The sequence below is a fragment of the Ruditapes philippinarum genome, unplaced genomic scaffold, assembly GCF_026571515.1.
Source record: "Ruditapes philippinarum isolate M1 unplaced genomic scaffold, ASM2657151v2 ctg3458_1_1_1_1, whole genome shotgun sequence".
NCBI lineage: Eukaryota > Metazoa > Mollusca > Bivalvia > Venerida > Veneridae > Ruditapes > Ruditapes philippinarum.
In genome coordinates this window covers 1-13712 of record NW_026860950.1, presented here as the reverse complement: position 1 = coordinate 13712, position 13712 = coordinate 1, and the positions used below count along the sequence as shown (strand labels likewise).

The 13712-nt window shown below is 33.0% G+C and overlaps 1 protein-coding gene across 1 annotated transcript; it reads left to right on the top strand.

Moving 5' to 3' along the window:
• Positions 1-7827: 7827 nt before the first annotated feature.
• LOC132714004 (lambda-crystallin homolog) lies at positions 7828-10951 on the top strand. The gene is made up of 6 exons (XM_060696740.1): positions 7828-7975; positions 8581-8815; positions 9088-9249; positions 9535-9729; positions 10081-10186; positions 10604-10951. Exons 1-6 carry the CDS (start codon positions 7941-7943, stop codon positions 10813-10815), a joined length of 945 nt encoding a protein of 314 aa, XP_060552723.1. The 5' UTR covers positions 7828-7940; the 3' UTR covers positions 10816-10951.
• The last annotated feature ends 2761 nt before the right edge of the window (positions 10952-13712 follow it).

Sequence of the window (13712 nt, the reverse complement as noted above, 5' to 3'; positions counted from 1 at the left end):
AGGTAAGGCCCCAAAGCTTGAAATATGACAGAGAAATGGCAAAACATGAAAGTTCTAAGGAGAATTTTACCTTTTCATCATTTTCTTCGAACGTTGATCTTCCAAATGGATACAAACTGTTTCAATTCAAGATGTTTTACGTTATTGCTTTCTTTTCTGGAATAATAACATCTGGAATAATTTCCTTCTTTTTCAGTCTGGCTAGATTTGACTGGCTGATTATCTTCTCGCGTACTTTCTTCACATGATTCAATCACTTCAGTATACTGGTCGTTAAATTGACAACTTTCGTTGCTGCCTCCAATCGCTTCGTCTTCATAGCTTCTCTTTAGTATTTATTATACCCCACCACAAAATGTGGGGGGGGGGGCTGTAATGGATTCGCTTTGTCGCGTCGGTCGGTCGGTCCGTCGGTCGGTCTGTCTCTATTGTCGTGCCGCTCTATAACTCCTATACCAATTGAAGGATTTTCTTCAAACTTGGCTCAAATGTTCACATCAACAAGGGGATATGCAGAACCCATGTTGCCTATGTGTCAGCTCAACGTCAAGGTCACAATTGAAGATCAAATATCAAACACAATCAAATATTAGACAGTATGTCGTGTCCGCTCTGTAAGTCCTACACTAATTGAAAGATTTTCTTCAAACTTGGCTCAAATGTTCACCTCAACAAGGGGATGTGCAGAACCCATGTTGCCCATGTGTCAGCTTAAGGTCAAGGTCACAATTGAAGGTCAAATATCAAACAATCAAATATTAGACAGTATGTCGTGTCCGCTCTGTAAGTCCTACACTAATTAAAAGATTTTCTTCAAACCTGGCTCAAATGTTCACCTCAACAAGGGGATGTGCAGAACCAATGTTGCCTTCGGTCAGCTCAAGGTCACAATTGAAGGTCAAATATCAAACAATCAAATATTACACAATATGTCGTGTCCGCTCTGTAAGTCCTACACCAATTGAAGGATTTTCTTCAAACTTAGCTCAAATGTTCACCTCAACAAGGGGATGTGCAGAACCCATATTGCCCATGTGTCAGCTCAAGGTCAAGGTCTCAATTGAAGGTCAAATATCAAACAACCAAATATTACACAGTATGTCGTGTCCGCTCTGTAAGTCCTACACTAATTGAAAGATTTTCTTCAATCTTGGCTCAAATGTTCACTTCAACAAGGGGATGTGCAGAACCTATGTCACCCCTTTGCCGGTTTAAGGTCAAGGTCACACTTGAAGGTCAAAAATTGACTAAGAAAATATTCTATAATTTTAACATTTATTTGAATATTTCTGAATCTAGAAAAGGTATTTGCTTGAAACTTAAAATACATATGAAGTGTCACAATTAAGATATGCTGGTCAAGTTTCATAACTCTGTATTGCATTTTAACAAAGTTATGCCCCTTTTTAAGTCTTCAAATTTACATACAATCAAATATTAGACAATATGGCGTGTCCGCTCTATAAATCCTATACTAATGGAAGAATTTTCTTCAAACTTTACTCAAATGTTCACCTCAACAAGGTTATGTGCAGAATTCATGTCACCTTTGTGCCGGCTAAAGGTCAATGTCACACTTGAAGGTCAAAAATTGACATAGTAAATGTTCTTAAATTTTAACAAGTACTTGAATATTTCTGAAACTAGCACAGGTATTTGCTTGAAACTTAAAAGATATATGAGGTGTCGCAAATAAGATATGCAGGTCAAGTTTCATTACTATGTATTGCATTTTGACAAAGTTATGCCCCTTTTTAAGTCTTCAATTTTACATACAATCAATACTAGACAATATGTTGTGTCCACTCTATAAATTCTATACTAATGGAAGGATTTTCTTCAAACTTTACTCAAATGTGCAAAACCCATCTTACCCTTGTGCCAGATTAAGGTCAAAACCACACTTGAAGGTTAAAAATTGACTTATAAATAAAATGTTTAGTACATTGGGAAAATGAAAGGTTATTTGTAACTGTTTCGAACATGATTTGATAATATAAATTTATACTATTACCTGTACAATTAGTCTTATTTTCACCAGAGATAATTTCTTTTTATGTATTTGTGCCACTTAAGTTATTCCCTTAACCACCTTTCCAAGTCGTCTTCTCTTCTGTCAAGGACATTGGTGGGGGTATGAATCGCATTCAGCGATAGTTCTAGTTATTCATGACAACAAGTGGGTGTGGTTTCACCATTTATCGTGTTTAAATGTTGAATTCTACTTAAGCCGGTGCTAGGGGGCGTGGACGGTAACTTGCAATTCCATTACCGTCCATGAACAGGTTCAATCAAACCAAGCCTGTAACATTTACAATTTTGCCGTGTTGGGCTTTCTTTAGGGATTCTGTTTTTTCTCTATTTTGCAGTCTGCGACTTAGTCCCCATGTTAAAAAAAGAAAAACTCCAAAGTCCCTGTCGGGATTCGAACCCACAGCGGTGAGGGGCAAGTGGTTTGAAGTCAACCACCTTAACCACTCGGCCACGGACGCCCAAACAGACACTGAAGAGTAATTGAGATTAATTGCCTATGGGTGTCGTATCGAAGCTTTTCTTCAGGTCGAACTTGAAAGTGACCATGTTACAGCTGCTCCTGGAAATGATATGTTAAGTTCTTAATTTTGGACTGATGTGAGCGATGCCGACTTGAAGATTCTAACACAACAGGTTATCGAGAGAGGTGCGTTTAACATGTATTTCACCATCAAGTAATTTTTTAGTTTTTTGTTTTTTAACGTAGCCCAGAAGTCTACGCCATTTGATATAAACATTATCGATTATCTCATGATCATGATCTCACTGGTAAAAATAACTTGATCACCCTTCTATACATGTTTTGTTTTTTTACTTATAAATAAAATGTTTTTCTTAAAAAAAACAGATACAAGAGAAGCCGAAAAAACTGCACGTTTTCATTTCTAGAAATAGGTATAATTGCTAGATAAATGACAGGAACTGTTAATGTTATAACCAATCAAGACCCATATATATAAGAGGAAAATAGTTCTGTAAGTAAAAGTAATGTTAATATTATGTCAAATAGTAACATGTCAAGCTGTATATTTAAAGGCAAACATTAGAAGACGGCACTGTTTTTAGTTTAAACTAAGGAAGTCAATATGCGTAAAAGCTAGCCCTACAGTACAAGATAGTAACTTGGTTGACAGAATGGTTTGTTAGCCAATTAAAGCAAAGCTTTTATATGTGGTTTTGAAACAGATGTACTTGTTGACAGTGGATATATGATTACCTTGATTTCAGAATTATTTTAAATTTCACTGAAACCAAAACCTGATTTGTATATAATAACTGATTTCAATCTTGATATTGTAGGTTACTGTGGTAACAAATTACCATACATAGGATATATTGACGGTGATGTTTTGATGCCGGATACAGACTTTTTTATAACCATTTTGTTTCTGTTCCTTTTTAATAATACCGGATACAGAAAACTGACTGAATGTACATATAGGGAAAATTATGTTGCGCTTTTGTAACAATGATTTCAATCAAATACTTGCAGAACTGGTGTGGATGCAACATATTGTACAAACTTAACTTCTGTGAAGTCAACCAACATATTTTCTAGTCAAGATTTGTTAGGAAGTTTTTTTAGGGAGTATCAACTGCTATAATTGCAGTTTCTGGTAAACCGCATTTAGCTGGTTTAAATATTTGTTTTCTTCTTGGTAGTGAACCACTATGCTTTTTTCTTTTCCTTGTGTATATGATATGCTAGATTCTCTTACTAAGCAAAGCATTTGTCCAAATTAGATTGACGCAGTGGTTACTAGCAGCTTGATATAGCTGAGGAAGACAAGAAAAAAAACACTGCTAGAGTACCAGTTTGTGTGTTCAAAATCACTTGTAAACCCTACAGAAGTCTACTAAATACTCACATTTGTTCTCCTTCATATGTGTGGGTTGTTTACTAATTGAAACCTGAAAGCCGCCGTCTTCAACTAAACCAAAAATATCTTGTTTTTTTTTTAAACTTTACATGAATAAGGTGTAAAAGTACGTGAGGAAATTTGACTAAGCAGCAGCTTTAAGGCAATTTTTAAATTATTTTTCTAAATCTCTCACAGATTTTGGCAAAACTTACTTGGTGTAACGTCACATTATATTTGCCGATGTTATCATTGCAGGAAAATTAATGCCACCTTCTATATAGCAATAAGTTCATCAGCATTTGTGGGAAATGTTATGTGTGGCACAATTAGAGGAAGTCAATTGTAGCAATGTTGTTTTTGTCAGGAAGAAAGATATTTGTTTCAGATTTTGCATTGATTTCGTGGACTGAACAGAAGATCCATCAAATATGCTTTTTTCTTTTTATTGTGTAGATCATATGCTGGATTCCTTTATTAATGCAAAACATTTCTACAAATAAGATTGACGCAGAGGTTACTGGCAGCTCGATATAGCCAAGAAAGACACCAAACCCAGCTTTTATTATTAGACGACTTGTTTTTATGAATGTGAGAGTATGGCATTTGTTCTTACCAACGCTAAAGGCATATTGCAAAGGTTAATGGAAACCTGTATGGGTAATTGTGTTTTTCTAGATGATGTTTTGATTTTTCCCAGACTATCGAGGAACATCTCAACGGAATTGAGGCTTGTTTTGAACGTCCCAAAAGCATGATATAAATAAAAACATTCAACATGTGAATTTTTCAGATCAAGTGTGTCTAATTTAGATTATGTTGTTTTCTCAGAAGGTACCCATAATGATCCTGATATAATTGCTCCTTTGCCTACTTGACCAGGACCTCAAAACGTTCAAATTTACGCACTTTTTTATTTTTACAGGGTTAGGCAGATTTTTTGTAAAGACTATGGTAAAATTGCTCAGTCTTTTTATGACCTTTAGTAGGCCAATCATAAAGTAAACCTCACTGTGTTTGAGGTGATCAGGAGCGAAAAGTTTTAATCATATGTAAGGTCATTCACCTGCACTTGGTTATGCAGATTCTTCTAAACCATTTTGGGTCAAAACCTTTGGTTTTTAAAAATAAGTGAAACAAAATTAATTTAAGCAATATAAAGCCTAAACCTTTAAAGTTTTAAATTAATTATTTCAGGAATTATACCTATATTTTTCAATTTAAGCAGTTACGGACGTTTCCGTAACGTACGCTCATTAGCGGAAATGCACAGATGTGACCGAGGCAATTCCTTCGTGCAGTTTTGTGAACTGTTTCTGTACGTGCAATCGTTGTTTGAAATTTGAGAGAAAATGTTACATGACTATGACTATGGCACTTTGACTTCTCTAACATGTATAGATATCAAATGGATTGTAGTTATACATTAAATTCTGTACATTTTGTTATGTATGCAACATATTACATAGATAGAAACTTCTGGAATGATCTTTATTGTTGAAGTTGCTAGATTATGATTACTTGAGAACATAATAGACCTTTCTGGAAACTTCTTAGTTAATATATATAAGGAGACATTTTTCATTAATCTTATCTTTAAGTCATCAGTTACCTTTTTAGTCATCAGTGATCTTTTAAGTCATCAATATATTTGGAGTATTATTCAATTTGGAAATTAAGTGATTTATTGGAGCTTGGATTATTAATTATTCTTGTGGATTTTATTGTGGGAATTTATTCTAAAGTGTTCTTGGATTTAACTTGGATTTAACTGTGCTATTGAAAAAGGATCATTCCAGGATCAGACTAGACATTTGTAATTTTTATTTGGACTTCAGGTATTTGTAAACGTAATTTGTTATTTTATTTTTCTTTAATAATTTTTCTGTAATAAATTTGTTATTGTTACAAGTTTGTTGCTGGCTTTTCTTTCTCGTTACGCCTGGCTCGTAAAAATTTACATTATTATATGACCGAAATAATTCGGGCATATTATGTTATACCCCCTGGCGTCCGTCCGTCTGCCTGTCTGTCTGTCCGTCCGAGCAAACATTTGATATTTATGAGCTTCATTCCGTAGTTAAATAAAAAACAAAAACTCATAAAATTCAAATTAAGAGCTATTTTGTTTTTGTTTTTATGAGCTAATTTTGCTTATGGACTTTGGTCCAGGTGTAGTTTATGAGCTGATTTGCCTCTTAAATATCAAAAGTTGGTATGTCCGGGCGAACATCCATTGGTCTATGAGCTTCATTCCGTCCATAATTTTAGTTAAAAAAGAAGGAAATCCCATAAACCAATAGGTTTATGTGGTAATTTTACTGGTTTATTGGGGAAAATGCCACATAAAGATCAAAGAAAAAGCACATAAACCCCAATTTATGGCACGTCCGTCCGTTAGCAATTCGGTTTCCGAAGCATAACTTAAGTTCCATTTAGCCCACAATATTCAAACTTCATAGGATGATTGTCCATTTTGGGAAGAAGACCCCTTTATATTTTGGGATCACAAGGTCAAAGGTCAAGGTCACTATTACCTTAAACTGAAAACAGTTTCTGCAGCATAACTCAAGTTCCATTTTGCCCACAGTATTTAAATTTCATAGAATGATTGTCCATATTGGGAAGAAGACCTTATTGATTATGGGGTCAGAAGGTCAAAGGTCAATGTCACTATGACCTTAAAACTGAAAACAGTTTCCGCTCAATAACATAAGAATTAATCAACCTATAGCTGTAAAATTTTATAGGATGAACAGCCAAGACCATTACATGACCCCTATTGATTTTAGGGTCATAAGGTCAAAGGTCAGGGTCATAATGATCTGGAGCAGAACTTAAGTTCCATTTGGCCCACAGTGTTCAAACTTCATAGGATGATTGTCAATATTGAGTAGAAGACCCCTATTGACTTTGGGGTCACAAGGTCAAAGGTCAAGGTCACTATTACCTTGCCCAAGGTCACTATTACCTTGCCTATATTGAATAAATCTATATTTGGGTCACAAGGTCAAAGGTCAATATCAAATGACATTAATAATGTTAAAGTTTTACAACTGTCAAACTTCATTGGATGATCATTTATATTGAGTACATTAATTATATCCCCTAAAAAATTATGTTATACCCATGGCGTCTTTTTGTCCATCCGTCGTAGCATTTTTACTTACAAGATACAACTTGATGGTGGTGCTTTGGAAACAGCAACTGTATACATATGAAGATTCGTCAGCTATAAAGGAGGATTGCTTTTTGAAGGATTCCCATGTCTTACAAATGCTTCATCCTTACTATAAAACACACTTTCGGGCATATAATGCTCCGCCTAGCGGAGCTCTTGTTTATAGAAATAAAATTATTAAGTAATTTTCATTATTAATGAAACGCTGTGGTAATATTCTTCATTTCATTCATTTTATTACTTTACTTAAAATAATTCTTATTGCCATCGGACAATCGTTGTAATGATGTATTGTTTGTGTTTTTATTACATTAAACTTGTTTTATATTTATGTTTTAGGCTTGTTCTTCATATATATCTTATTAATTGATGAACCTACGCCGGGAGTTAGATAAGTTATTCTACCCTGCGACAACAACATAAGAATTGCAGAAGATAAAAAAGAGAATTGTGCGACAGACTTAAAATGGTGTTATGAAACGAAACAAAAATACATATTTTTGAAATCAACAAACTAACGCCTGGTCTATGTCTTGTCATTTTTTAAGCAACATAAGAATTTGAAATTTGCCGCCGATTTAACATTTTTTTATAAATGTGTACTGGTATGTTTGATTAAAACTATAACCTTAAAATTAAAACATGTCCGTTTGTTTTCACAGACCAAGTTAAAATTAAATAAATTATTGCATTGTATGTATATACTGTATAGATAGATAAGTATAATTACTGTCAACCAATTATTCCACTCTAATGTATTCATTTAATTTAACCCTATCTTTGACAAGTGACCCACATTGAAATTGATAAGACATGTAGACCTACAATATATATGTCTTTATTCAAGAGAGATTGTTTGAAGAAACATGGCTCAGGACAAATCGATAGCAATAATCGGCTGGTATGAGTATACTTAATATTGTTGTTTTACTGGTGTTCTTGTTTCGTTTTATTTATTATAACGGTATGTACGCATGCGCGGAACTTGGGAGATATGCTGACTGTTATAAAATTTAATGAAACTTTAAGCACAAAAATTATTTACTTTAAGAAAGTTTAAGATGCAATATTTTTATTACATACATTGTATGACAATTTTAATATTATACAATAACTTAAAGACAAGATATTGGTTGATGTTTAAAACCTTTATACAAAAATTTGAACGTTGACTTAGCTTTTAATGATTGAAAAACAGAATATTGGTTGAATATTTATTTATACTTGCCTACAAAATTAATAAAACAGCTGACTATGCAAAACTAGTATTTAGAGTATTTTTGTTGATATTTCTAAATATTTTTTAATACTTTAAATATAGGGACTAAATTAATATGATAAATCAGAAAATATAAATCTTTTAAGAACCTTTTCTTGATAACAATTTGAACAACTTTTCAAATAAATAAATTGATAAAAAAAACACGATAAAATTGGACACAGACGAATTATATTTTAGACATGTAGTTTTAACAACCTTTTTTTGCTTTTCATTAATTCTTATAGTGGTTTGGTGGGCCAAAGTTGGGCTATCGTTTTCTCGACGGCAAAATTCCATGTACGGATTTTCGACAATATTGCCGAAAAGTTAGAAGATGGCTTGGCGTCCATAAAAAGGAAGATGGAAGAACTCGAAGAGAAAGGATGTTTACGTGGAACTATATCTGCTGCGGAAGCTCTCAAGTTTATAAAAACAACGCCTTCTATGGAACAGTGTGTGGCTGGTGCATCTTACGTTCAGGTAAATTTATCTATATTTTGCAACCATGTTTGATTTCTTTGAGAGAGACACCTTTATCAGTATTGTCAATATGAATGTTAATTATAAGCATACCCCGCTCTCCCCAAAATGAAATGTATTGAAAATATACTAATATGATAAAGGCCGAAACAAATGTGATCGTCCAAGTCCTGATTAAGATCTACTATTGGATTATTATTTACAATGATTTCTTTCTTGTTTACATTTACCAGAAATTAATACAATTCTTTGGCTTTCTTTGTCATTGACAGGAATGTGTGTTTGAAAACTTCAACTTGAAGAGAAGTGTGTTTGAAGAAGCTGAAAAGTATGCGTCTAAGGATGTTATATTAGCAAGTTCAACCGGGAATATTTTTCCATCTCGACTTGCGGAGGGAATGAAACTCAAGGACAGAGTAATTGTATCACATCCTGTAAGACTTTTTTATTTTTACAGTTTAGTACACCCCTTATTACTTGTTCATATAATTGTTTATACAATGAAATTTATGACATCTACAATATTTAAAAGAATGTAATATCTACCACCGTTAATAGAAATAGAATATATCTTACTATTTATATCAATGGCAAAAACCTCCCTCTTCCAGTTTGACAGAAAGGTCAATAATTTCAAGACTATTTTAAATAACAGTGTTCCGATCAGTCTGTCTTTAAGATTATTTGCATCAATATAACAAAACAATTCTACTACAAAGCTTAACCCGCCACATCTGGTTCCACTAGTTGAAATCATTGCGACTCCTTGGACCGACCCAGCAGTTGTAACTCAAGCTAGAACTATCCTTGAAGACGCTGGTCAAGTGCCCATTGTTGCAAAGAAGGAGACTGCGGGATTCATTATATGTCGTATTCAGCATACGATTACTGCGGAATGTTTCAAACTTATACGGGTTCGATTAACTTCTGTTTTTTTCCCAAAATGTATCAAGCACAGTGCCAATTAAAGGTAACTTAATTTTACAGGAAAATAGATATAGCGACGTTAAATAGTTAATACCACTGAGATTTTTGTTGTTGCCAGAAAATAATGCAATGAATACATACATGTTTATGTTTTGTAACCTATGCAGAAAGCTTTTATTAACAGTGACGATACAAAATTGAAAGTCAATGTTATACATAGGCCTACTTGCAAGTTCTTCTACACCAGTCATTCTATTAAGATATTTACTATTTGCATTTCAAGATTACATCTTTATTCTTCAATCTAAAAATTTAGCATTTGTTGATTTCTTTTCTAGGATGATGTTATCAGTGTAGCTGACTTGGACAAGCTTATGCCACACGGACTTGGGTTGAGATATGCATTTATGGGTGCTTTAGAGACATCCTACCTTAATGCAAACGGTTAATTTTCAACATTATTCTAAGAGTCATTAAAAATTCTTTAAGCACATTGAAATAAAAATAATAATAATAATAATTAATTAAGCAAAATTTCTTAAAGGCAATTATGCCTCAGAAATTAATATTCTTTCTTTATTTAGAATTGGCGAACATGAGTTTTATCATGGTCTAAATAATGGTTTTAGAGCATGTTAGATGCTTATTACATGAAGAAAGAAGCACTGAATGTGAAATCGTTTGTCATAAAGGTAACAAAATGTAAACAAAGTAGTATTCCGACTTCCATACAAAATACTAAATCACTAACTGAGGCAACAAAAGCAAAATACAAAAGATGGTTCCGATAATTGACCAAAAAAATTGACCATAAAGTTCTGGAAACTTTAAGAGGACTGTACATTTCGCATTTTGTTTCAGGAATGAAGGATTTTTGTTCAATGTATGCGGATCCATTGTATGAACTTCAAAAGCAATCTGGGCCTCCAATCCGTTTTGAAGGACCTCCACTTGAAAAGATTCAGGAAGAACTCGAGCAACAAATTCCTCTGGATAAAATCGAGCAGCGCCGTGAATGGAGGGACCGGAAACTAGCAGAACTTTATAAACTGAAAAACAAAACTGGAGACTAAAGAGTTAAACCCGGAAACATATAAGCCAGACATTTTAATTCAACATGTTTTCAATTCATTGTATCTTTATTGTGCTCATTTCAGAAAAACAATCGTAAGAAGATTATTTTGATAAGAATAAATATCCTTTAGTACATGGGGTGACTTCATATTTACTAGGTCATTACTATCATTTTGAAAGATTTTACTATAATGATCCGTTAGGGCCATCTCCTATGAATGAAGACATCTAGAACGCGAAAAACATGGAAGTACGATGTTGAAAACATGAAATCATAAATTAAAGAAGTATGATGCCGAATACGGAAAAAATGACCTTTTTTAAGCTGAAATATACGAAAAAAGACAAAACGCAATAATAGATTTAATGCACACACTTACATATACCCTCAACGTTCTAGAAATACATTGCTATTTGCTTCGGTTCTTCGCGGTATATAAGACATATTCTAATCTAAATTTAAACAGACTGTGAAGTGCATTAACGTACGTAAACTTTTTACGTGACGTCATATGGTGTTATTTCGATCTCAATCGCAACTTTTCGGCCCTTTCCATCAGTCTTCGGACACAATAGTATGAATACACAGAACGGATGCGGTAAAACGGTCTAACCTACGCTAAGAAACTAAACATGTAAGCAAATAGTAATTTAATGCTGGGAGTTGTTGACAAGTTTATTTCAAATATATCAAGTAAAATTAACCGTAAATAAGTGAATTCATAGAAAACATTATTTTTTATATACATGTATATTAGGAAACTACCCGCCTATATAACTGAAATACTGTTGGGAAAAGGCGCAAAATGAAACAAACAAACAAACAAAACATGTATGTTATTATGGTTGTAGAAACCAAAAGTACAAAAAGTCAATCTGTTGACATTTAGTCGGATTTGCTTAAAATTGTACATCAGTGGGCATGTCTTAAATTAAAAATTGTTGTCAGACATATTTTAAATCATAAGTGTACTGAAACAGACATTTCTTTTCCTTTGGATGTCAAATATATATTATCGAAGATTACTCTCTCTCTGTTTTTGTTTACATCAGAAACCAACCACGTGGTAGAACTACTTTCAATCCGTTTTAACCCCGAGGTTATTATAGATAATAGCCGAAAATGTTCCGATTGATTTTGATCTATCATATCACCTAGCAACATTCTCCAGGGGCAAGTAATCTGTATAGAGTAAAGAAAACGTAATGTTCTAGTTCTCTCCCCTGGTCGCTCTGCTCGCGTAAACATTTAACTGGTACTGTAAAATGTGTTGGTTCGTTATAATGAAAAAATGCAATCACTTATGACTTGCATACTTAAGGGAATTAGGCGGCGGAAACTGATATGTGTTTGATGTTTGATATGATTGTATATCATATGTCATTACTTTCAGCTATTGTTTAACACAATATTTGCATTTATATCAAAAGGTATGAGGGGCCTCCGTGACCAAATGACAGCTAACTATTTACTCCCGAGAAATATTTTTTTTTCATTAATGAAAAGCTAAACGTGTCGGCGTTGGTTAACCTTTTTGGTTATGTTTTCGATTATGTTTTCGCCTTGTTACGGCTTATTGCTAAAAAATTCAAACATATTCACTTAAAACATAAAATACTTATTTTATATAAAAGTAAAATGCATTTCTAAAGGAATTAAGATGATCTTGAAAGGCATTTCTCCCTTTTTATATTTTTTCCCCAAAACCAAAACAAATATTCATTTCAAACTTGAAATATTGATTGAATATCAAGACAAAAATTTCGGCAAATACGTGAAAAACATGCACAGTATGAAATGCACGGTCAACACGAAAATCGACAGACAAGCTTGGTCTTATTCGAAATGAGAAATGTTTTGGGCCATTTTGAAATCTTGCATTTAGCATTCGTATAGTACTCCTTGATCATGTAGTATTCCTCACAGGTTTGCCGATCCGCGGTCGGGTGTTAGATATGAGCGAATTTCACGATTAGCAGATATTACCATATTATATGCCGGCAGTTTAGTAAGCAGAAATTAGAAAACGCATAGAAAATTTAGTACATTTTACCATTTGTCAAACACTATTTACACTTGGACATTGTGGCAAGTGATATTTTACTCGTCAAGTCGCTTTATACTATGATAGATCAAGATTCTCGGAAAATTTCATTAAAAAAGAATAGTTTTTTTTTTAAATCATACTGTCAGAGTTCTAATCAAGTTTAAAAAAAACTTGATTTTAATAACTGTCAAATAAAAACAATGACTTATAAAAACAAAAACTTTAATATAGCCCTATTTTAATTTTACAAACCATGAATCAGCAAATAAGAACTCTTGCTGAGATTTGAACTCAGAACTCCTCTTATGTATGTGATACAATAAAGAGGCATTTTGACAATTAAACTACAAGAGCTTAAAACTTACTAACCATGGCTTGTTATTAAAAGATTGACATTCTTCCTACATTTTTGCATCTATATATAGTTTTCAAATAGCCAAATTAAGGTCTATTATAAATGAGAAAAAAAACAAACTGGCCAAAATTCATAATTTTATCCTGAAAATTCTTTTTTAAAACTTATTTAAAGGATTTTTTAGAATCATTTCAACTATTTAGTACATAAGAATTAAAAAACACAAAAAACACACACACTTAAAATGTTTCTTTTTCATATGATTACACATTTCTAAAAGATTTTGTACAATATTGTCAATTTTCTATTCCTTATGGTTCTTATTTTACCAATCTAAGGCATGAGCTGTTCTGATGAATAAAAAAAAAACAACACTAAATTGAATTATCAACAGGAATTAAATTTTGTCATGTACGTAAATTTTGCTTCTATAGGAGAAGCAAGTAAATGACTGCATACATTGTGTGAAAATGTAACAAATTCGAAAAATTTT